Raw genomic sequence first — 24,814 nt, forward strand, 5'->3', positions numbered from 1 at the left:
CAAACGACAAAATGAATTAAAAGTGACGAAAATGTAAATGTGATAAAAATATGGACAATGTGTTAATCATTTAAATCTGTTAAAGTGAAAAAAAATTATGAATTTTTGCTGTATTAAAGAAAGGCTATTTTTCCGGGAGGAGGTAACAACGCCTGCCAGTGTTGGATAATCATTTTCCTGACTAATATCGTGTACCACAACAACACAAACACAACCAATGAAAACACACAACAAAAGAGAAAGCCGCTATAATTTCCCATTTTTTGTTGTACTCCTTTTCCTTTTCATTAGAATTGTTGTAATTGCACTATAAATTTACCAAGGCAATTTACGGGCATGTCACATCACAAGCATCAGAGCAGAAAAAGCAAAGTAAAGAAATTGGAAGGGGACGCTATCACAGCTTATGATTTCAGCTACTTTGTTAGAAGTCTCCTTCTGATGTGTGTGTGTGTGCCGAAAGCAGTTTACTATTGTCATGCCGCACTAAAATCCCATTTACATCATCATGCTCATCATCATCAGTCAATGTCTCTCTCTCTCTCTGCTTGTTCTTGGTCTTGTGCTAAGAAAATGGAGCGACAACGCTGCATTTCTACTATTTCTTCTTCTTCAGCTTATTCTTTGGTGATGGCATTTAACGCAAAACGAACTTTTGTGCTTACACTTCCGCCGGAAATGTGACACACAAGACGCAGTTTCAGCTTCAGCATCAGTTTGAGCTTGAGCTTGAGTTGATTTACAAGTAGCTTAGCTTAGCTTCTTCACCCCCGTCATCCTATTCTCTCGCTTTTTCTCTCTATTGTCGGAAAAAAGTGTCAAAAATTTCAAAATAATGATGCGCACAGTTTATACTGCTAACTAAAGGAAACTTTCATTCGCCATTCTCCACCCCAGCACCCAAGCACACCCTTCACCCCCAACGTTCATGCCCTTTAAAAAAATTGAGGAAATAGGAAATTAAGTTTTCCTCATGCAAGAACTTTGTAAGTTTTGCATAACGAGCAACCTAACCATCCAAAAAAAACATTAAAGCAAAGGCGGGGGGCAGACGACTACCTTTAATATGATATTTTCACAAATTAGTCACTCTCATGTTCCATTCGAGATTTGATTGCAAATGCAGTAATCTGCATATTTGGGGATTTATCAGAGGATGTATTGGACCCCCATGGACTATACCCATGCATGTTTGTGGTGCATGATTTTGGCCAGTTTCCAACATCGTTTTCTGTTCATAAGCAATTTTTAATTGTGGTTTTGGCTGGGTGTCGACCAGCATGAAAAATGAGCAGTGTCAGAGTTCATGCAAATTAATAAACCTCAAACACAGACCCATACAAAAAGGAATATAGATAGATAGAGAGAGAGAGAGAGAGAGAGCAAGAAAGGATTCAAATCTTGGCAATAATTATTGGCGTTTTTCCTAATGCCTAGATTAGGCAATAAAGACGTTGCCTGTGTTACACAAATCAGGTCTCTTGTTATTTCGTATTTGGGTTTTTTTTAGCCAAATGGTAAAGTTTAATTACATTATGGCTCCAGTTACCTGCTATGTGATCTTCTTGCCTGAAAATGCGGAAAGCCACAAGGCATCCCTTTTCATTTACAGGTACCTCCAAAAAGAACTGTTACCTAATAATGGCGAATTTACCTGTTTCAAATACGCATTATTTGGTATATAAATGGCTATACTTCTTCATCAGTCATGTAGTCTACCATTAATTGTCATGGCATCATCATCATCATCATCGTCGTCCACCGCCTACGCCTTGTTCCTGCATCGGGAGGAACTACGACGACGGCAACGACAGTATGCACGTGTTTCAAAAACTAAAATACAATTGACCAGTGAATTGATATCGTTAATAAAACAACGTTTGACCACATGCAGTTACGAGGACTTGCAGATACTAAATCGGGAGAAGCAGTTCAAGCGAGACCTTCAACAACAGCTGAAACATCGCTACAAGCAGCTTAAAGCCATTGCTAAGCGGAACAAGCAAATCAAGCGACTACACTCATCGTCATCATCCTGAGACTAAGAACCAAATTACTCCCAGTTTACTTTTATATACATATACAAACTTTAGCTTAGCTCAACTTATAACATATTTATTGCCTTTTTGCGAAATCAAATTTTATATGCAAATCACACACACAGAAACACATACATTCTATACTAACTAAAATAAGAGGAGTGGAGCAAGAAAAGAAAAAACGGCAATGTAATTTACTTGGATAAATCATAGTATACTTTTTAGGGCAGATAGAATGAATCTTTTTTTCATAGGAAAAGATGTTAAAATGGTTTAATTAAGAATTCTGAGAGATCAATGGAAAATATATATAATCTTATATGCAATCGAATTAAAATGTTTGTTTGATTTATTTACTTTGCTTTGGTTAATGTTATCTAAGCTTGTAGCAATACTTGTAGAACATCCATAAAAATAATTTTATAATAGTGTTGCCAAGTGTACAGCCTTGTCGATGCACTTGAGAGATGATATGCAATGGGTGCACTCTTCTTCTTTCCTCCTCTTTTCAATTTTCACTGCCAATGGAAAAAAGCGTTTTTAAATTGAGCTCGCGTACGCTGCACAAGAATAAGAATAACAACAACACCTATAACAAACACTGTAATAACGGCAGAGAACAGCAACGACAAATCTCTACCCCCTTTGCCCATAACACCCCTTGCGACAGCCCCACTAAAATTACACGTTATTTGCTTGACATCGTCGACGCCATCGCGCGACAAAAAAAGGAAAGGAAGGCAAAAAACAGCAAAGCACAAAAAGAAAGTCGGGGTAAAAGCGGAGAATCTACGCTGCTCGGTAACCGGGTGAGGAGGGAGGAAAAGCAAATGAAAGCAAGTGAAGTCAAATTAAATTAAATGACAGATGTCTGACATTTTGATAGTAGTGCGTGTTGCTCCTTTCTCCTCCCCTCCATCTCCTTGCTTTGTCCTTGTAGTATAAACACATGCAAATAACTACACACACACACACTCACAACGTGCACACCAATATCAAAACACAAGCATACACCCATGGAAAATGTCAGACAAAACTGCATTTGCCAGGAGATTTTTGTGTTCAATGTAGGTTTGGGGAACAGAAGGCGGTTGTAGAGACAGAGACAGAGGCATTATTGTTGCCTCTCATGTTGCCTTGTATTGTTGCATGTCTCCCAAGTGTTGGTCGCGTAAGCGTAATGAATTAAAATAACTTGATTGCATGAAATTGAACGAATTGTTGCCTAAGGGTAAGAGGAAATACAGTGTGAGAAAGAAAGCGGGGAGAGAAGCACAAGAACTGACGGCATTTGCAGTGCCAAGGCAGCAGCGTCGTCGTTTATCTGTGAGTGTTAGTGTGTGTGTCAATGTGTGTATGTGTATGTATAAATATTTACTGAAATTTGTATATTAAGTGACGACGACGACGCTGCCATTTGCCATTGCGTTTGCTTTAGCTGCTGCTGCCATTGTTGTTGTTATTGCTAGCTATGGTGTCACGGCCTCACATAGACATACACACACAGAGGATAGAGTGTGAATTCATATGAGCTATATCCATATATGTATTTGTGCTCCAATAGAAGTCACGATGCATGAATGAACGCATAAAGCGCCGCTGCTAACTACGTGGGCGGCAACATCAAGACAAAAGGAAACACATACATACATACCCAGACCCAGGGCACTATAGTTAGGAAAGACAAAGCGAAGGAGAGGTAGAGAGATAGTGAGAGAGATAGATGGATAGATATGGTTAAGGAAAGAGGCAGCGTAGGAGACAGGAACTGAAACTGAGAACAAGCTACACAAGTGCCAAAGGCATTTTGCCATTATGCTTCACTAGACACAGACAAATACCAAGCACAAAAATACAGTGAAAACGCCTCCATAATGTACACCTGCCTCAATTCCAATGCTTGCCTCATACATAAGATTCAATCAATATTTTTCGAACTGATGTTTTCGTTCAACGTTGGGATTAAAATTTTTCTATCGTTGTTGCTTTGGTTTCACTGTTAACTACACTATATTGTCGTCTCATCTTGCCGTCATTGCATAAATAAGGCAACAATAATGTATGAACATATCTCGTCTTGCGAATTAAATTATATTCGAGGCACTTTAAAAATGATTTAATGCTAGTTCCGTTGTCGAACTGAAAACTATTCACTTAAACTAAACTCAAAATGTTAATATATTTTGCAAAACTTTATGCAAAGGCACACACAAACACAGAGCGAGAACGAAAGAGAGAGAGAGACAGAGAGAAAGTAACATTAGAACAACACTGCGCGTTTAGAATATTAAATGAAATTTACACGGCTCGTTGAGCCCAACTTGACTGAGTTTCCAACTGGCTTACTTTCACTCTTCGCTCCCCACTGCCTGCCTTTTCCTTCTCCCCCCCCACCTACATATATGCATTCATAATTGTCTGCTCTTTTGTTATTGTTATAAATAATTATTGTTTAATTTGCTTGCACTGCTTTTGCTTGTTGCTTTTGTAATAAAGTTGTTTGTGTTTGCTTTTACTGTTGCCTTTGACAGACTCACTGACATCGAGTGCATTGGCATAGGCCCAAGTTGCTCCTCCTTGCGCCACCGATCCTCCCTCTTGTCTTCGTTCAGCCCACCCAAAGAATTATGCAAATTTCATTTTGGAGTACATTTTAATGATGCCAACGTGTCAGGCATTTTAATTCAGCTTCTTTATTATTTCGAAATGAAAATATTTATGTGCTGCAGACCAGCTCCGCCACAGCCCCCGCCCCCGCCCTGCCCACTCTCACAACTCTTACCCGTATTGCTAATATGTGGCATGTCATCACTTTTGGAGCTCACACAGACGCCTGTTGATTGCGGTTGCCGTCGAAAATTGACTATTTTGGTAATTTATTATAAAGTTTATACTTTTTCACACACAATAATTCAATGACTTCAACACTTTATTAACATTCGATTTTCGATCGTCAATGATCAATTCGCGTGCTTAAATTATTATCTGTTTATCTATGTATTTACAAACCAAACTTTGTGTTAGATAATTTGGATCAGATAATAGCACTTGTAGCATTTGTTGATATATGTACTAGAGTACTTGCAGAAAGGAAAGGGTATTTTCGTACCGGCGAGAATATGTTGATAGTCGAGTAAAAGTCAACATTAGCCTTTTAGCCATAACAACATATTTCTGTTAAATCAGTCATTTCTTCATAGAGTACATATTTTTGTTGAAATATTCATTTCTCATTTCTGATTAACTTTGATGTTTGGCATTAAGAATGGGCAAGCATTCATTTAAATAATATTAACACACACACACATACAATAATTATTGTATAACTTTATTCATAATAATTTTCATTAAAATCTGTATTATTGCCCTAATTGGCCTAATTTATATAGGTTTATATACATTTAATTTGCCATTTCCAATCCGATTTCGATAAATATACATATGCATGTACATATCTATATACATATATGTATAAGTGTATGTTAAATGTGCTTATTATTTTTATTAGTTAAAAATTATCATGTTAATATGCAGATTTCTGTTTCATTTTATTTGCATTGGTTAATATGAATTTTTATTTCCATTTTGGTTTTCGTTTTCATTTTATTCTTTTCATGTTCCTTCTGTGCGTGTTTTTTCATTAATTCAATTGAAAATGTTTTTATCCTTTGGTTGTAGAAGGGAAAGGCAATGGGGAAAATTGGAAGAACTGGTTTATTTTTTTATGAACTGACCAAAAATGGCTTAATTACTGGCAATTTTTACAAATTTAAGTGGTAATTGCGAAACTTTCTATAAATTTATTTCACGGAAAAGGGGAGAAGAGGGCAGTAAAGAAGACAAGTGGTTCATCCTCTTTAATTGATGATATGCTGCCAACTTATTGATTTAATTCGCTTCCTGAACTTCCAAATACACACACACGACTACGACTAACATGCTTAAATCGTTAAAGGAGCTGGGCAACGCACATATGTATATGTATCCGATTATCTATATATGTATGTATATTACACATATGCACACACACACACTGGCACACACACAAACACTCGAACTGAAACTGTATAATAGCGTTGCCCAAAATGAGGTCAAAGTGCACTCGCGTTGGCGTTTTGCGTGACTGAACTTGTGGGTGTAAGTGTGTGTGTGTGAGCTTCAAGGATATGCCATTGCAATGGTATTGTGTTTTTATATTTTCACTATTTTATTTCTGCTGACGAAGCTCACACACACATACAAGTATCCTGCGGCTGATGAATCAACTTTTGCCTTCACTCAAGTCACGAAACACAAACCAAACCAGAACAAACCGAAATCACAACGAGAAAACCGGCCCCAAAAGGAGCAACACAGACAAAAAAAAAAAAAAAACAGAAAAAAGAAAAACCAAGGCGATTTAAGGATAGCATTTGCGTGAAAATCCCAGGATCCTATTGAAATACAGGCCAATAGTATCGACTATCGTCCGACTGACTGACTGACAGGACACTGGCTTGATTAAACCTGAAAACGGCTCAGAGCCCGAAGGGGTTATCAGCAGGTCAAAAGGGTATTCTTTGAGGCAGACGAGGCCAGTGACGTGCTAATTGCTTGTCCAGGATAATGAAAACTTCATTGAACGGGTTGACACATACGCACGCACACGCACCCGCACACACACACACACACGAGCAGCGTATTAATCCACTTGCTTTGACCTACGCGGTTCGACTAAAGCCAGAGCCAAAGTAAATGTTAAAGCAATTGAGGAGAGTGCGTCAACTGAGGCAACAGCAGCAGCGACCCGAGCGTCTAGTTAGTTAGCGTGCTAAGCAACAACAACAATAGAAACACACACACACACACACCTTGTCAATACACACATACAACCAGAAAGAGATGAAGAGAAAGAGAGACAGAAAGAGAGAGAGAGAGAGAGAGAAAGACCATTGTGTGGTCTTGTAGCGGTTCTGGGTCTTGGGTGGGTCTATGTCTGGCTCTCTGTCTGTGTCAATGTCTGTGTATCCGACGATTTGTTGCGGCTTGGCCATTAAACTGTTCACATTATTAGTTTAAGTTTAGTCTGGACTTAGGTCACTGCTACGATTAACCATAATAGGCGTCAATTGGAAAATTACCGTTCGTTCAGTTGATATGCCACACGGAGGCAGCTGCTGCTGTCCCTTTAGAAAATGAAAAGGAGGCAGAGGGTAAGGGTATGGGTAAAGGTAAGGGTAAGTTTAAGGCGCTCCTCGGTCAAAGAAGTCCACAAAAAGAAACCTAAAACAAACAAACAATCAGAAACGAAGACAAAAGAAAACCCGACTCTGACTCTCGGACTGTTGCGTTTTGAGGCCAGTGCCATATTTAAATTTTAAATACCCTTTGACCGTCAATGTTCTACAAAACGGTTAACATGACCTCAAAAAAATTATATAGAGCAATTAACAACTAATAGTTTTAAAACAATCGATACATAAGTCAAACATTTTTCTTGTTCAATTAGTGTTAAAAATCAAATTTCATCGACACTATTTTAAATAAAATCAACAAGAAAATTAAGAGCACCCTGTTAAGTATACGCCATGAGGGTAGTATATGTATGTGTAAAAATATCAAAACATGGCATGGGTTTTGGGCATAAGCTGGAAGAAAGGGTAGTTATGTAGTCAATGCAAATTTGATGGCACTTGAACTATGTATATGGCATGAAGTTACCATTCTTCTGTCTGATTATTTTTTCTTTGACTGTTTTATTTATCTAAATATTTCATGACATTTGTTGAGGTTGCTGCCAGGTTTTGGACTTATACACATGCATAGCCTTACACACACAGATACACACACGCACACACAGCAATTTGTATTTGCTTTCTTTTTCCTTTGGCTGATTTAAAATTCAATTTATTTTTGGCAGCTGTAAGACAACAAAACAAATTTGCATTGCTTTTGGCATTGATTTGCGCACACACACACACACCCACAGAGAGAGAGAGAGAGAGAAAAAAAGAGAATATTAAGATGGGGCATTGAAACAATTCTTTATATCTGCTTTTTTGATTTGGTCACATATGTGAGAGATGTGATATATGTAGATATAACTATATATTGAGCTCTGTAATTCCCGTATGACAATTGTCTTAATTCGAAAATTGCAGTTCTGCTTTTGTCTCCACTTCTATCTCTCTCTATATCTTTGGCTATTCTTTATACTGACTCTATACGACTGACTGAACACGCATCTGAAAAAAGATGATGACGATAAGATGGTACAGCAAAGCCCAATAGAAGGCAGCACAATGGGATTAGCTTTTGAAACCAATTTAAAACCAGCTGTACTAACAGAGCTATCGAAACCGATAACGTGTGTTGTTATGAAACTAAAATGAGCTTCACCAAGAGATTGCCAGTTTGTGAAAATGAAATCAAAACATTACTCAGCGAACGGCAACCACTGTGCGATCCAATTTATCGGGCAGTCTCATCGGCGCTATCTGAGCGTTTTTATTTGCAAAGTCGTCAGTCGTGTTCTATATCTTTTGTCCACACATGTGACAAATAAAAACGCGAAAAATGTGGCGCTTGACCTTTGGCCCTGCTTGCGTGCGCCTGGCCCATTAACCAATGCATAATTCATCATCATCATCATCATCGTCGTCGTCGTCGTCATCATAATCATCATTCACATCCACTAGCAACCACAACCAACCGCAACCACATCCACATTGACGACACCACTCTATGATGCGGCATCATTTCAAATCATTTTCAAGTTGACCACATTTAATGGGTTTTTTTATTGTTCATTTTTGTCCATTTGCTTATTAGTTAATTGCATTTGATAAACAAAAATTTAATAAATATCCAGAGGCGGCCACAACTATCATTTTATAGTTCAAGCTCTGCACTGATGATACCCTGCAAGTCACACGAAAATTACGAAATTACTTTCCTGTCATCGTTGAATTTTTAGGAACTTTAAGTTTGAGACTAATACGTCGTATATGACAGTAACAATCTGTACATCGGTTGTAATCCAAAAAATGTATATACCCTTTGGCAAGTTGCAAATTTCACTGGATATATGTATATACAAATGTTGTCATGTGACTGTTGCTGGATGAATGCGATGCGAGAGCAAGCTTATTAAACCAGTTGTTGATGCATCTGTGTGTGCGTGTGTGCGTGTGTGTGTGTGGGTGTATAAGACCAACAACAACAGCAACAAAAACAACATCTGTGCTTAGAGATCACGTGCAACTTGTCTGCCCGTCGCCATCAGCCGACGACGGTAGTGACAGACGCTGTCTATAGCTTTGTCATTCCAATTTGCAAAATTATTCATATAAAAAAGGGTAACTTTAAGTATCTCCACACCATCAAGACTTTCGTGCTAAAGTTTTTCTTAACTCTCCCTTTGCCTAATGTAAATTTTTGAAGAGACTCGTTCAAACTCTTATGTGTATACGAAAATCGATCAAATAATTCTTAATAAGTGGCATTGTCGAAAGAAAAAGAAATTCATTGTTTATTTAGAAATAATTCATTTATTATTAAACTGTATGTGGTTTATTAGAAGGGTATTGCACCATCGAGGGAAACATCTGATAAGCCAATCTGTGTGGTTTCAGCATTATATTTATATTGACTATGTACATAAATATTAATGTGTATTTATGCTGTCAGTTTGTCGTTTTTGCCAGATTGTTGACATATACATACATATGTCGGTTGTGCCTTTGGCCAATTATTTGCTCATTAATCGCTCTAACCAAACATTAACTAAATTATTGAGTTTCAATTCACATTTTGCATTGTATTTTAATTTGCGTATTTTTCTTACCACCCTCCTACGACCGCTCGACGTTCCCTTCAACGCTCTAGTTGTAATTAGATTTAAATAATCAACAAATTGCACACGTTACGGTTACACATATGATTCGACTCGCCAATCTGTCATTATGCCAAATCGATTTACATATTGACTTGTGCAGCATTTTTGTTTTTGATTTGATACTGACTAATTTGAATTTTTAGCTTAAACAAACTTATATAAAAAAAGTAGCGGTGAAATCAAAAGTTTAAATCGATTAAAACTGGTAATAAAATATTTTGCAACGTTTTAATGAAAGAAGTTTACTTCCCCCACCTAGCCAAATCGCCATTCGCCTTCCCTACGAACGAACCAGTTGAGTCAAAACCAATTACAAAATGCGGGAGTAATCTATATGAATGGGGCAGCAGCGGTTGGTGGTAGAGGCAGATGCAGCGGCATTTTAATTAAATTAAAATTGTGTTTCTGGCTTACCGAATTAAATTTTACAGCCACACATGAAATATTTTAGTAATTACAAACACTCATCCGAACACTCACTCGCGCACTTAATGACTACAAAAAAATTTATTCATTTATCCCAAAATTTTTCTATATAAATATAAAATCAAATAGAGAGAACGTTTGTAAAATGTGTTACAGGTACCTATGTATGTATGTATGTAGTGGTAGGCTTTGCTTCCTGCTAAGCTTTCGCCAAACATTTAAACATATTTTGTTTGCTTTAATTAACCAAAGTCAGCTGATGCGAGAGCGCGACAAGGAGGGCGGCCTTCAAAGTTGTCCACACGTGTAAAACGGCAGCAGTCGAAAGTTGTAATAATGTTGTGTAAACTCTTGTGACCACCCTCGTCGGCTACAAACAGGTCTTGGGCAAAGTCAAATGCAAACAAGACCGAAAACTTTTAATTGCTAAAAATGAGTTCTAGGGCCCTGTGCGACGTCATCTTATCTCATGCATAACAAACAAATAACACTAATATAATAACTTATACACGTTCAAAGCGTCAGTTTTTCAGATTATCAGTTGAATACAAATAAAATAGGCAAATATAACCCACAAAACGACACCTACTATCCTTCTTCCACGCCCGCTCGAAACTTTTCACCTGTCGAGCTGCAATTCGAACAGAAGTGCTTTAGGGATAAAGAAGGGGACTGAAGAAGAATCGGGGATGACACTGCACTTGTCCGGATTGCTTTAAGTTTATTTATGACACTTTTGTGTAATACCTCCCCCATAAATAGCCGTGTAAACTTGTGTATGCAACAAGATGAAATATTAAGATAGAGCAATTTTCATCTCAGCATGTGAGAAATCGTCAGCGAATACCACAAACCAAAACCCAAAAAGAGCACGGAGTAAGTGAAAAACCGCAAACATGCGCCTTATTTAGAGTCATTTAACTTTATTATTTTATAGATTTGAATTGAATAGTAAATTCAATCGATCGTTTTGTTAAATCGATCGATTCAGCTAATCTGTACATTTGTGAGTGTTAGCCATAATTCAAACCTTGATAAGAATCGGACCAAAACTACACAGAAAAAAAAAAATGGGATGCCATTGGATATGTTCATCATTTAAAGAATTATAAATCTAACATGAAAATATTTATAACTATATCAATAAAAGTTGATTGTGAGTTTCTATGACTTACCTTTATCTGTCCCAACGGTTTGTCTTGAATTTATACCGAAACCAAAACACAACTAATTCACACAATAAATAATTCTCACTTAATTATTGATTTATAACGTAACCAAAAAAAGAAAAAAAATAATAAAAAAAAAACCAAATGAAGACAGAGACCTTATTTATAAGGCTCTGGCAACCGCGACCCGAACAAACAAAACCTTGGCGACAGAAAGAAACGTTCCACTGCTGGAAATCTGCTTCGAAAGAGAGAGATAGAGAGCAATGCAAAGATTCACTTTTTTTTACTCAGAGCTGAGATTTATTTGTAGTATTTAAGATTTAAATTAACACTTCCGCGGCGGCTCAACTGAAATTGTTAAGTGATTCATTCTCTGACTGATCTCTTACAAACAGATTTTTTCACTTGAGCAAACACAATGCATCGCCGCCTAGGCATAGATATATACACATACCATCTAGTACGAACCGCTCGATTGCTCGGCACAAAACCAACTGACTGGCGAGACTGCCGGCAACCGGCTGATGGCTACTGATAAGCTCAGCTGAGCGCGCCGATCTCGACCGATCAAACGATCGAGGGGTCTTTGCTGAGCGTCTGTTAAAAAGATATGTAATTGTTGTTGTTTTTTTATTGTAGCATGCTATATTGAAATAGTGTAATTGTGTGTGATTGGCGAATATGTTATAATATATCGGATTTTACAATCCGGAATTGCAATTTGATTCCCCCAGGACGGATTTGAAGTACGCATTATTCAGTTGCTCGAGGAAAACGAAGGCAAACACTGTATGAGGCATAAATAGGGTGTGAAGTGCTTCCACAAAGACAAGAAACCCTCATTCCGCATCACCTTAAGGAGCACATCAATTGTACCCCTATATTGTGGTTTCCCCCCCTCTAACACTACCATATTATGTATGCGCGTCTTGGCCATAACGAATGGCATGGATGCTATGGTGGTCAGTAGTCCCAATGTCATGCTGGCACAAATATGCACCAATATGCCCTCGCTGGCTACTGCCACGTCAAAAGACAAAGAGACACTCCTCCCGCACTATGCGTACAAGGGCGTCACCGACATTCTTATAAATGCGACGCTCAGCCTCCGGCAGACGATTGTCAGACATCATGAAAGCCACCTCAGCCGGGTTGCCAATCATAGCGCCGCAGGCTCCAGCAAACATTCCCATGCCTATGCTGGCCAAAACAGTGGGTTGTCTTTCGAAACGATTCTGATAGGCCTCGACCTCCAGTTGATAGATACCCATGCGGGCTGTAGTATACACCTTGGCAATGCAGTCGAAGGAGCTCGTGAATTCTCCTTCCCGCTCGCCCCCGATATCTGCATGCGTGTCTTCACCAAATCCAAAGGCTGCACTATACACGATGCTTCCATACCGGCCAGAGAGCCGAAAACTAATTTCATGTAATTCGGCAAAGTCTTTTCATCCACTACGAACACACTGAGCATTACCATGTTAGCCTAATTCCATTTCCTTCGATTTTGTGTATCAAAACTTACATATGTAACGCAAACTGTAAAATATGCATGCTTGATAGAAAGGGAAAAGCAAGTGTTGCGATTTATTTGTTTTGTTCGATGTTTTTGGTTACCTTGCGAATTTAGGTCGCTAAAGCTACAATACCAATTAACAGGCATATCTAATTTTCCTCACATACTCTATAATTTTAAAACTTCTGCATCTGCTACTATCTGCTAGACAAATTAACGCCACCGCCACTGCCACCGGGTGCTGGCTCATTATAAGCCTTCTGTCGCACCCCCAACCACACTTTACTAACCCCTGTAAAATCTTTCATGTTTGCCAGTGCTCCAAATGCAATTAGACAGACAAAGTACACAAACCAAACAGAAAAAACGCACACACACACACATACTTTTTGCGCCCCCTTCTCGTAATTAGTCAAACCGAAATTGTGACAGGAGGGTTGGAAGAAATCACAGTGCTTACTTTACATGCCAATAAATACATATCATTGCAACGTAATTAGGAATTTCTTCTTCTGCCAAAAATCAAATAGACAACATTGGATGATTATTACCAAAAGTCGTCCCCATAAGATTGATTAATTCATTTCGTAAAATGATCATTAGATATGGTATTTCGTATAATTTGGACTTTTAACAATGTGATTAAATGTATACCTATCATGATCATTGTGATGATTTTGCAATGAACAATTTTTAATTACAATATGTATGTATAGCCAATCTTTTCCTGGCATTTCTGCGCCTGTCATTTATGTTCTGATATCGTTTTATATCTGATGCCAAAAAGTATGCAACACATTTGTTAAGGGGTTTTTTTTTACATGTAGATAAGTGCACTTGCAAAGCTTAAGAAACAAACTTTAGTTGAAAAAATGACAATTAACTTTAAGCAGTTTTTATTAACTGAAATAACTTATTAACAAGTGGGACAGGAAAATTCCTGCGAATCTGTGGGGACACACGAGCGAAACCCGTTGAACTCAAATGCCAATTGAGAAAAATGGTAAATAAATTTAACAAACGACAGCAGCAACAATAACAAGTCGAAAAAACTACATACAGTAAATCAGATCATATCTCCCAGTCGACTGCAACAGCAGCAACAACGACTGCGGTGTCGTATGTGGCTGTGGTTGAAAATGCAGCCCTACAAGAGCTACAACTGGTACGGGGAAAATTTAACTAAACAGCAAGGAGAATGACAATGCTGACAATAATTGATAATAGGATAGACAAAAGAAGTGCGGAGGGAGGGATAAAAGAGAAGGGACCAAAAAGAATTGCATGGAAACCACAGAAATTTACACTTCAAGAGAAGCGAAGTAAGGCAAAAAGCAAAATGACAATAACAGCTGCAATTCAAGAAGAAAAAGCCAGAGGGCTGCGAGGCGCAACAATTGCCGATGTGCCGAGGTGTCAATACCCTAACCAAAACGTCCATTCAATGGATAATTTTATACTAAGGCATCTAATATTATTCGAATGAAAACTGATCGAAATTTCCAAATGATGAAACAAACTATACTTAGATAGATAAAAATATATGCATATATTAGATCACAGAATATATTGGGAATTTGTTTTGTGAAGCAATACTTTCTTTTCAACTGGAAAATTTATATACCCAGTTCATAAAAGTATATAGCAAAGGTAGATTGCAGTGGTGGCGAGCCGGGGGCGGAGAGAGGTAAAGACTGGGGGAAGGCTGGAGGGTATTAAGTGGCGAACCGTTAAGAAGTCAAAACCTGTAGTGAGTAAAGGAAAAACTTAATGTGGTAATTTCTGGTGTAAGCAGAGCAAAAATCCAGTGAGAGCGCTATAATTGCGATAGACAGAGAGTAAAAGTTTTTCTCTTGTGTCGTTTGTTTGACAGACAGAGCGAAAGAGAAAGAGACAGTTTCGGTGAGCGAAAGATCATCAACTAAGTGTGCGGAACAGTGAGCGAAAGTTAAGATAATAACAAGACAAATAGAAATAAATTTTAATCAGTTTTCGTGTGTTGGTTAAGAGCAAATGCTATCTAGCTGATGGCCGCTGCTGCTGACTGCTGGGATGTGTGTCAACCAACAAGAACATATTGTCAAGCTAGAAACAAGTTCAACAAACAATGCAGAAAACAGTTATTGTTCAACAATAAATCAATAGCCAACTAAACTTTTGTAAAAAAAGCAACAAGAAACGAAAGACTCAGGCCACAAACTCGCTTCGATCATTGTGAGAGAACTTGCTCTCCCTGGCTCTCTCATGCTTGCTGTCTCTCTTTCGATATTCGTTGTAGCTTTGCTCGCGTTTCGAACGCTTTTCGAATTGGCGTTTTGAAGCTGGCCAACAGTTCGCAGTTTTGGCCATCGTCATTCGTAAGTTGAACGTCGTGGCGTAAGCTTCTTCCGAGCCGCCGAAACTCTCGCCGGTCTTCTACTTCATCTTCATCTTCGTCTTCGTCGAGCGAACGATCGAACGAGCGAACGAACGGTTGAATGAAGAACGAACGTAAATACGGGCTATTTCGTCTATCTTACCATTTGCATTTGGACTCTTTTTAGTTTTTCTTGTTGTGTTTTTTTGTTTCTTTTTTTGTTGTGTGCTGTTTTTTGTGTATGTCTTACGTTTCGTTTTCTGGTCCAAATTGACGTCGCGCTTGCTTTAAGCCGCGGTTGAAATAATTACTAAGCCACCAAGAGCCCGCAGTGGAAGTGAAGTGCACCTAGAAGCCAAGACCAAAAGGCAAAAAGAAAGAAAAATCTCATTGAAAAGTGAGGGAAAACGGCTAGCAAGTTCTTCGATTTTCTTGTTTTGTTGCTGTTTGTTTTTTTTTAAACTTTTTTTTCGTCTTTTTTTTTGTGTGTTTGTTAACCACAAATGCATACAACATCATATACGCAGTAGAAGGCAAATAGAAAGCAAGTGACAAGCATCTTCGCTAAGTGGAATATCATCGAAACTACGCTTTTTTCTAAAGGTAAACCCCAAATGAAAACGAGTCGTGATTATTTAATTGACAGCGGTCGAATTAGAAGAGTGAGAATCTCCAAAACGGTCTCAACCGGACTTATGGGCCAAGGGGGCAGATGAGGAGAGACGACCTCTGCTAATGAGCCAAATTGTCAGCTCTCTGAACTTTAAATCTTTCTTCTTTTATTCGATAATATATTCATTTAAAACATTTCTTTTTATGATCATCAACAAATTTGCATATCATAGTTAGAAGAAAGCTTTTCTTCTTTCTTGTCTTCATGTTTCGTTTATTTTTTGTTTTTTGTTAGTTATTAAACCAAAAATATTTCTTCATCTAACAAAAACTACTTGATTCTACTCAGTTGTAAATCACCTCTTTTTATAATTGTATTATTTTGTAATAATTAGAAAAGGTGTACAAAATTAATGGACAAAAACTTTGAATTAATTTGTTCTAAAATTAGCCAGTGAACCTTTTTAAACTTGTCAATTTGCTTGTGGTTTTTTCAAAAGTCAAATTGTCATTAATTGAGTCACTCTGTGAGAGTCCAAAAGTCATTATTTGAAACATTTTTGAACAAAAAAAATATACAATTTTTTTTTTGCTTTGCGATTTTCAATATTCATAGGAACTTTTTTTTTTGGTTTGGTTGGATTTTGTTTTTTTTTAAGTGAAGATGGAAGGCAAACCGAAAATAACACTTGCTGCACGATTGAACTTTAAACCGCATTCTTCGCTGTCTGCCGCGGCTCTGCAAGAGTCTTGGACCTGCGTCTATCAGGCAGCGGCAAAGTCTGGCCAATTTTCATTGGAGCGCCGCCAGTCGCCGTTGTCGATGTCGTGGGAACTTTTGACTCTTTGAGGCTGGCATTTTGTGGCGGCACAGCGTAAAAACAGGCTTTTTGAGAACAGGAATTTCCACTCCTACAACAAGCATCATAGCCGACAATTGACATTTTTATACCGTGTTCACAAATAGAAGGCTTTATATTATATACAAGAACATATTAATCAAAAGGAGTCTCAGCAGAAATGAAAATAGTAAGAGAAAAATGAAAAATGATTTTGGTCAAATTTGGTCGAATTGTTCGTTTATTGAATACCTTATTCTTTGATTTTTAATCGTCAACAATTAAGGTCAAATAGATTTAATTTCTAAACTTATACTAAGAAAAAAAAGTTGCAAATTAGAAAAAAAAAAAGCTAAACAAATATTTCGGGGCCAAAAATGGACACCTTGGTGATGCTGCTCTGGGATCTGGGCTTTGGTGGAGTTCCTGGAGCCTTGAGTGCCACTGTTGGCGAAATAGAGGAGGTGGCTGAGCCAGACTTTGAGCTAGCTTCCTTGGCTAATGGACTGGCGCTCGAGCTCCTGCGGCGACGCATTCCTTTCAATTGATCACGCAATTCCTCCTTGTATACCAATTCCCGCTTGCAGGCTTGCAGATCCTCCACGCTGCACTGTCTCAAATGGCGTATGGTGCGAGACACCAGTCCGTCGATAATATGGATTTTGGTGCGTGAGAGGCGGCTGGGCTCCGCATGGCGACGAGTGAGCTCCCTTTGATATTGAAAGAGCAAGTAGCCCACACTTGGACGAGCACCACGACGAAGATTATTGCGTTGACTTTCCATTTTTTCTGCAGAGGATGTTGCTGTTAGCTGATAGCTCTTTGAAATGTGAATGATGTCCTGCTGAAGTTGACGAAGATTATTTATATCTGGGGCGCTTGGGATAGCGCCTATTACCAGACAGTGGCTAACTACCTGTTGACCAGCGTTGACCTGTGACCGCGTAATTACCTGGCTTTAATAACTACTGTCAGTATGTTAGCTTGGGTAAAACCCTTACTAAGGTTGTTAAATGCTTGCCATATATGGCCAAGATTGCCTACTACCTGTCTGTGTGTGGGTGTGGCTTTGATTTGTGTACTTTAGCGAAATATTTATGGCTTGACCTTTAACATAAAGATGCCAAGCTGTCTCTCTGCAGGTCTACCTGTCTGTATGTGCTTGTATCGTGGGCTACTGTATGTAGAAATAGATTAAAGAGAATCAAAATATAGTAACAACTAAGAGATATTTATGTGTGATCCATATATAGATAAAACAACACGAATTTTGATAGGTCTTCTTCTCGTCGCTTACTTCCCACAAATAAACGATTAAAAACCGACAAGAGATATTTCAATCCGCAGCATTGTCATAATGAAATTAATAAATAAACACGTAAACTACAGTCAGATTATTCTTGATAGCCACTTGAATGATATATGTTCATCCAAAAACATGCAACATTCAAATTATTCCGGAAGACAGTTCTTTTTAATTTCGATATGAACAAATCTATATTCAGCTTCATCAAAATCGGAAGACATGAGCAATTTTTTTTAAGATAATTCAAACCAAATTTGAAGTTAATATCAAACATTAATTTGAATTTCTCCATCTAAAATGTGTCAAATGGGTTGCCCTCAATATTAGTATATGTATATGTAATTAGAAATAAGGAACCAATTGCGATATCAATTTGCGGCAGATGTGGACATTTATTGTCTTAGAGCAATTATTTTCGATTAATGAGCGGATGGTCAAATTAGATTAATGGTTTTCATTCGAGTTTAGCGTTTAGCTCTTACGAATTGTTCAATTTATTCTGGTTTTGGTTCCAACCTTTATTTTATAGTAATAAATGTAATCATGAAATGGGAAAGGCCTCACTTGTAAATCCTTTTTACCCTCATCTCTGGAGAGCTAGTTAAATATTTATTTATGAACAAATCTCTGACCCACGCGCTGGCCCGTTTCAATTGTGACCTCGTAAATTGACCCAGAAAGAGAGTTGGGTTTATTTGGAAGAACATGGTTGAGGGGGGATGGGGAAGGATGGGAGCTAGCGGAAAAATGTTTTTCATGTAGTTGTAATTTCACTTAATCTAATTGACACTCTAAATGAAATAAATTAAGTTAATTTCGACATAATTGCAGTTCAACAAATGCAAAAGAAAGAAAAAGGAAAGTGAAATTGCCTTCATTGTTGTCCCGTAAGGAATTCTTTGATTAAAGAAAATTTATTAAACTGCATCAGCAATAACAGAAAAAACACAAAATAGTCATAATCGGAGAAAGTTTCTTGCGTGTGCGTCTCTTTTCTTATGTTAATTCTTGTATTGAGTAAATCAGTGCTAAATGCAGGGCGTATAGCTATAGTCCATTGGCCGTCAGCTTCTTGTCTCATCATAATCATCATCAAAAAAAAAAAAAAATGAATCTGTAACAATAATGATGCGATGATGATACAACACAATCGATTTCTTCTTGTTGTTGAAATGAACATAATGATTTTGTGTCTGAGCGATAAATATGCATCGGCACGCACATTTCCTCAATCGCCATGCCCCATCCAGCTCCATCCACACCCGATATACAATAGGTATTTGAGTTCATTGAGTTTAGAGTCGCTGTGTCTGGAAGAAAGGCTGTCTGCAAGATGTCTGAGGCGGTCAACCCCATGTTAGCCAGTTAGCCAGGCCGGCCTTCTCCTTTTTCCCCTCTGTCACTTATGCCTTTGACCTTATCACCTATTACCTGTTACTGGGTCTGAGCCCTTGAGGTATTTTCGCGTTGCCATAAAACGCTGATGCTCACATTTGCTTAATCCGGCGCGTGGTCTTCCCCAGATTCTTAATCCGATTTTGAAATCCTTTTGTTTTTGTACATTTTCGTCGCTACTAAGTGCAATTATAAAAGGATTATGCCATTTATGACCACGACCTACTCCGAGAGGGACCCGTCCCGTCGCGTCCCGTCCCGTCCTGTTCTTTACTGTTCCTCTCCCTTTGCATATTTCATTATGATGCATTTTAATGAATTACCTGGAAGTTGTTCATAGGGACGGCACAGCAAGGACATTCCATGCAATTTGCGACATGCTGAAATTACCAGAACCCACAAGAAGAATGCCTATGCAAATGAGAAGTACTCTAAGAGAGTGCGGAACACCGCACACTTGTGCAAATTGACGTATTTCACGTTGATCAAAATATAAAGATATGACACTCAGGTGTGATGCAAAGTCTTCGCAATTCAAGTTAAAAAGATTTTTTGAATTTATATTGCTAGCAATAATCAATATGAGGAATTGTGAAAAAAGTACTTAAATTTTAGCATTACAAGTACCTATAATTTGAATTCTTAATTAATTAATTAATTAATTTCTACATATATACATATGTACATATATACGTAAACTTTCTAAGAGGAAATAAAATCTAAATTTAAAATGGAAGCGTGTTTCGATTGCATTCGTTTTAGGACGACTATTTTTGCTATCGTTTCCTTTCCGAAAGTCTAGCGCAATGTCGACAAAAGAGGTCAGATTTGATTGTTAGCCATACTATTGACAAGATTCTGCATGCTCATTGACGTCATCGCAATCTGCAGGATAACATGCTCCGTATTGCTACTAGTCCCCTATAGTCTAAGCTCATCAATGCGCTTATTTACACACATTATGGTTGGTAAACCGAAAGAATAGCAATCCGCTGGGGGATTAAAGGGGATTAAGTCACGAAATATTTTGGCACAAATATTTACAGAAGCGGTACCTTTGGTAGCATATAGCGGTACCTGCCACGAATCCAAAGTTAGCATACCTAGAGAGAGAAAGAATCAGCGATGGAGATAAAACGTGCAGGTAGAGAGGATGTGCTTTCGGAGCACATACATATGTATATAACTAGTGGCTATTTGCTGGACAACCAGCATTCGCCCAAGCGAAGGAAAGGCAAACGTAACACTTTCACAACGAATATCGAAATGGAGCACGACATGCGACTGGCGAAACCGACTGTCACCTATCATCTGTTCATGTACCGGGCCGAGCTGGCACGCCGCAATGCCCGCCAATTGCGTCTATCGAGAACCAAAATCGAAATAACCGACGAACTCATCTCAAAGACGGTAAAGAACATTAAGACATGCAGCATGGATGATCTCAAGGCAGTAAATCGAGAGTTGATATTTAAGAAAAAGCTAAGGAACAATGTTTCCCGACTGAACAAAGAGGCCAAGAGGCAGCAGCAAGAACAGCAGCAGCAGAAGCCTTTGTAGGAACCATTATCACACATTGTAAATATAAGAGTGATTTCCTTGTAAATATTCATCATATCACAAATAAAACTTTGTTAAGATTTTGCATTGAAATTGGCATTTTGTTTGATTTGAAAATTCGTTAAGTTTATGGGCTATAAAACAAAGAAAAAAAAGTAGCTGACATTGAACAAAAGCCAAATGAATTCTATTATAGCCATGTTAACGGCAAACCAAAGGCAGAAGCAAAATCGTGTCTATGGGACTACTTCTGGACCGACCACAGATTCAAATTGAAGCTGCGTTAGGAAACAACTGGCCTAACCAGTTGCAAATTTTTGACGCCAACTTAATTAGAAATTGCAAATGCAATTAAAAGCGAAGAAAACACAACAAAAAAACAAAGCAAAGACTAATTTTAATATATATAATAAAAATTATATACACATATATAAATACATATGTATGTATGTATGTATATAGAAGCAATTTAACCCCCTCTTGCTCCCGCTGACTTTTGACTGTGAGCTCGATGAAAACCGAAAACTGGTTCGTTGCATAAATTAACCGAAAAAGCAGACAAAAAACAATATCAAAAAGCCAAGAAGCGGCAGCAGCAGCAACAGCAACAGCAAAAGAGGGCTCTGCTGAGCTTTGTTTAAGCTAAAAACAAAAACAAAAGTTAACAACTTGCAAAAGTCACCAACAAATAAATAAAAAGCAAGCAGCCAAGCAACTTTAACTGAAACAATTTGTTATACCCTGGCTAAAAGAGGTTGCAAGCCTTTGCATATCTATTTGTATGTATCTATGTATGATTCCTGATTTCAAAATAGAAATATGATAACAAAAGCAAGTGTATTTAAGGTGTTGCAGTATGATATTGTCACAAATAATGTGTAATATTTCCTTTTGGGACGGACTCGATAACAAGATATACTTATGCTTTAAGTTTCAATTCCAAGAACATAGACGACCTATAAAGAGTATAAAAATTTCGTCTTGATTAAATTAGTGTCTTTGTCTCTCTTGGTGTTGTTTCAATTGAGTGTGTATATTTTCCTTACGTTCCTTGTGCTAGCTGCAAAATTTATAACATGACATTGTTAAATTTATGTGCTCAAGTGACAACAACAACAACAAACCAACAAATGTGTTGTAATAAAACTTAAATTCAAGCGCCAGCCGCAAACAAAAAAAAAAAAAAACACCAACAAATATCATTTCAGTTAACTAGAGAGATAAAAAAGATTAACTAAATTATTAATAACTACATATAAAAGTTTTTAACGTTAAAATAAATGTTTCTGTATACGAATTTTTCGATCAGCCTCTGCCTTTCTGGCTGCCTGTCGAATGTCCCGGACCCATAGTTACGTATGTCATATTTCATTATTTCCAATTGTCTGAATTATTGAAGGACAGGCAGGCTTAACTTAGCGCCACAGACAGAGACAGAGACCGATGGACAGATGGGCCGATGGACAGACATATTGAGGCTTGAAGCGTCTGTTCTACTTGACAAATGGATTTCGAGTCAGACCAAATGTTGTGTAAGCAACATCAACAATCAAGCATAAAAAAAAGAAAATCATCAAATCACGACATGAGCTTTTTTGATTGACATGCAAAAAGGCAGAAACAAAAAGCCAAAGAAAACACTAGCAACATTTGCTGATTGTTCATAATTAAAGCTAAAAGCCTTAGGCGAAAAATTTCGCAATAATTCTATGGGTAGTTGTTGCCGTTGCCGTTGCCGTCGCAGTTTTCGTTCGAGGTGACAGCAGCAGCAGCAGCACCAGTAACTGAGGCGTCGGCTTCGTCAAAGAAGGCAAAAAGAACTAACCCAAGTGACCAGCAAATTATCTAAAAGCATAATATACATACATACACACCACTTGATACTCTACTTCACTTCACACAATTACCAGCCACTCTACATATGTATGTATGTGTGTATATACCTACATCTAATATAAGTTTGTATACGTACATAGACTAGGCATAAAGGTCTCTCGTGCCCCACACTCCCTGCTGCATGGTCGTCATGCTTGGCCAAGCAAGTGAGTAGAGTCTGCTTATTAACGCATAATTAGCATATTTAGTCTGGCTCTTTGATTCCCTTCCCATTTGTTCCCTCTTCTTTGCAGTCGCCTGGTCATTGCTGGCCATTTTGCCTTGCTTGTGATTTGTCGATTTGTCACACAATTTCAAGTTCCCTGCTCCAACTGCAGCAACAGCAACAGTAATATTTGTGGTCATTCCAAGTTAAGCCTCATTTAGTCTAGCACTCTATTACTTGGACCAATGACCAACACAGCCAACACGAACAACACAAAAGCTCCTCCATCTTCATCTACAGCTCCTTCTCCGTCTCCGCCACCGCCTCCGCTTGGCATCCTCCATTCAATGTTGTCGAAGTTGTTGTCGGTGGTCGCTTGTCGTGTCCCGTTCACTTTATGAACAACGGTCAACAAGAGCAACAAGAGCGACAAAGCAACTCAAACTGAAACTGAGACAATTGTCGCTTTGACATTTAACTACAATTGCTTTTTAGTGGTCTTTTGGTTTGGTTTTTACCCCTCTCCATTCCCCACTACACATTGACATCGCCCGCGTCAGTTCCCTCACCACTTTTCCATAACAAACTTGTTATAAATTATTATTATAAACAAGAAAAGAAAAAAAAACTATTTTATATATGTATGTATACTTACTTTATTCCACCATTTTTCGTCGGCCGTTTGTTGTTGGTTTTGTGTTTCGTTTTTGTTTTTTCTCTCTCTTTTCAAGGTGTTGCTGCTGGCAATTAAATCGAAAATTTTATTAAAGCCAAACAACAGCTGACTGAACCTGCTGATGCTGCTGGCCAAGCTGTTTAGTTAGTTTAGGTGGTTATTTTTAGAAAGTCAATTGCTGTTAGCAAATAAATCAAGTCAAATTACGCGCAAAATGCTAATGAGAATAATAACTAGCAGCTAGCATAAAGTTGTAACCTACAACCTGGAGCAGAGAAGTTAATTGACTCCTGTTTCATGAACTCTTGGAGTTTCCCTCGATACAACGGTCTTTCGCTTAGATTCACTTTGCGGCGGCAACTGAACTGAACCTGTTCGCCGGTTCGTTACCGAAAAGTCATCTCAAAAAGGCTTCTCTGCTGCTGATCGCCGCCATTTAGACGGAGTAAGGTGTGGCATTTGCTTGCATATTTGCTGCAAGTTGTTGATGTGGGCGTACGGGCGTACGGGCGTGGGTGTGGACGTAGGCGCGGGCGTGGGCGTAGGCGCAGGTCTGTGGTATGTTGTCTCACTGGTTGCTTGCTTGCATTGTGTGTTGGCCCAGGAATTGGTTGGTTGGCCTGTTTTCTGCACACTTCCCGATTCATAACTGTGGCATTTACAATATTTAATCATATTTTCTGTGAAGACCGCACAAAAATGTCATATGAATAAAAACAGAAAATGGAAAAACTTATGGATGGCTTTCTCGTGGGCTGCTCTCGGCAGGCAGTTCATGCCTCTTACCTCCTTTATTTATTTTTTTTCTGTTGTTTTTAACCGTTTTTCATTTTTTATGCATGTGCATTGCATTGCATTTGTAGCTCATTTGCATTTGTGGTTGTTGCTGTCGTCATCCTGCTGCTTGTGTCTGTAATGCAATTTGCTGCAAAATGAAACCGAATGAGCGTAAGAGCAGCATTTGAAGGCATTAAATTTAATTTTATTAAAAAACTTTTTG

At 38.2% G+C, this 24,814-nt stretch overlaps 5 protein-coding genes and 1 pseudogene across 9 annotated transcripts in view; 3 read left to right on the forward strand and 3 right to left on the reverse strand.

Moving 5' to 3' along the window:
- LOC6638616 overlaps nucleotides 1–11,659 on the reverse strand; it is a 59,766-nt gene extending 48,107 nt beyond the window's left edge. For 3 of the 5 annotated variants that reach the window (XM_023181617.2, XM_023181616.2, XM_002062514.4), the window contains exon 1: nucleotides 11,517–11,659. The gene's annotated coding sequence lies outside the window, so the exon portion shown is untranslated. Of the gene's footprint in view, nucleotides 1–4,821; nucleotides 4,939–11,516 lie in introns of those variants that run through there. The other 2 variants (XM_023181618.2, XM_023181615.2) reach the window with 2 other exon arrangements.
- LOC6638615 lies at nucleotides 1,731–2,362 on the forward strand. Its single transcript, XM_002062513.3, has one exon. It carries the CDS (start codon nucleotides 1,731–1,733, stop codon nucleotides 2,037–2,039), a length of 309 nt encoding a protein of 102 aa, XP_002062549.2. The 3' UTR covers nucleotides 2,040–2,362.
- A 555-nt stretch (nucleotides 11,660–12,214) lies between the features above and the next one.
- On the reverse strand, nucleotides 12,215–12,993 carry LOC26529910 (annotated as a pseudogene).
- A 2,412-nt stretch (nucleotides 12,994–15,405) lies between these two features.
- The window catches only part of LOC6638890, a 103,577-nt gene continuing 94,168 nt past the window's right edge, over nucleotides 15,406–24,814 (forward strand). Inside the window, exon 1 of the mRNA XM_002062508.4 lies at nucleotides 15,406–15,988. The gene's annotated coding sequence lies outside the window, so the exon portion shown is untranslated. The remainder of the gene's footprint in view (nucleotides 15,989–24,814) is intronic.
- Nucleotides 17,151–17,708, reverse strand: LOC6638613. Its single transcript, XM_002062511.3, has one exon. It carries the CDS (start codon nucleotides 17,618–17,620, stop codon nucleotides 17,189–17,191), a length of 432 nt encoding a protein of 143 aa, XP_002062547.1. The 5' UTR covers nucleotides 17,621–17,708; the 3' UTR covers nucleotides 17,151–17,188.
- LOC6638892 lies at nucleotides 20,776–21,190 on the forward strand. The gene has a single exon (XM_002062510.2). It carries the CDS (start codon nucleotides 20,804–20,806, stop codon nucleotides 21,095–21,097), a length of 294 nt encoding a protein of 97 aa, XP_002062546.1. The 5' UTR covers nucleotides 20,776–20,803; the 3' UTR covers nucleotides 21,098–21,190.

This window comes from Drosophila willistoni (assembly GCF_018902025.1).
Source record: "Drosophila willistoni isolate 14030-0811.24 chromosome XR unlocalized genomic scaffold, UCI_dwil_1.1 Seg144, whole genome shotgun sequence".
NCBI lineage: Eukaryota > Metazoa > Arthropoda > Insecta > Diptera > Drosophilidae > Drosophila > Drosophila willistoni.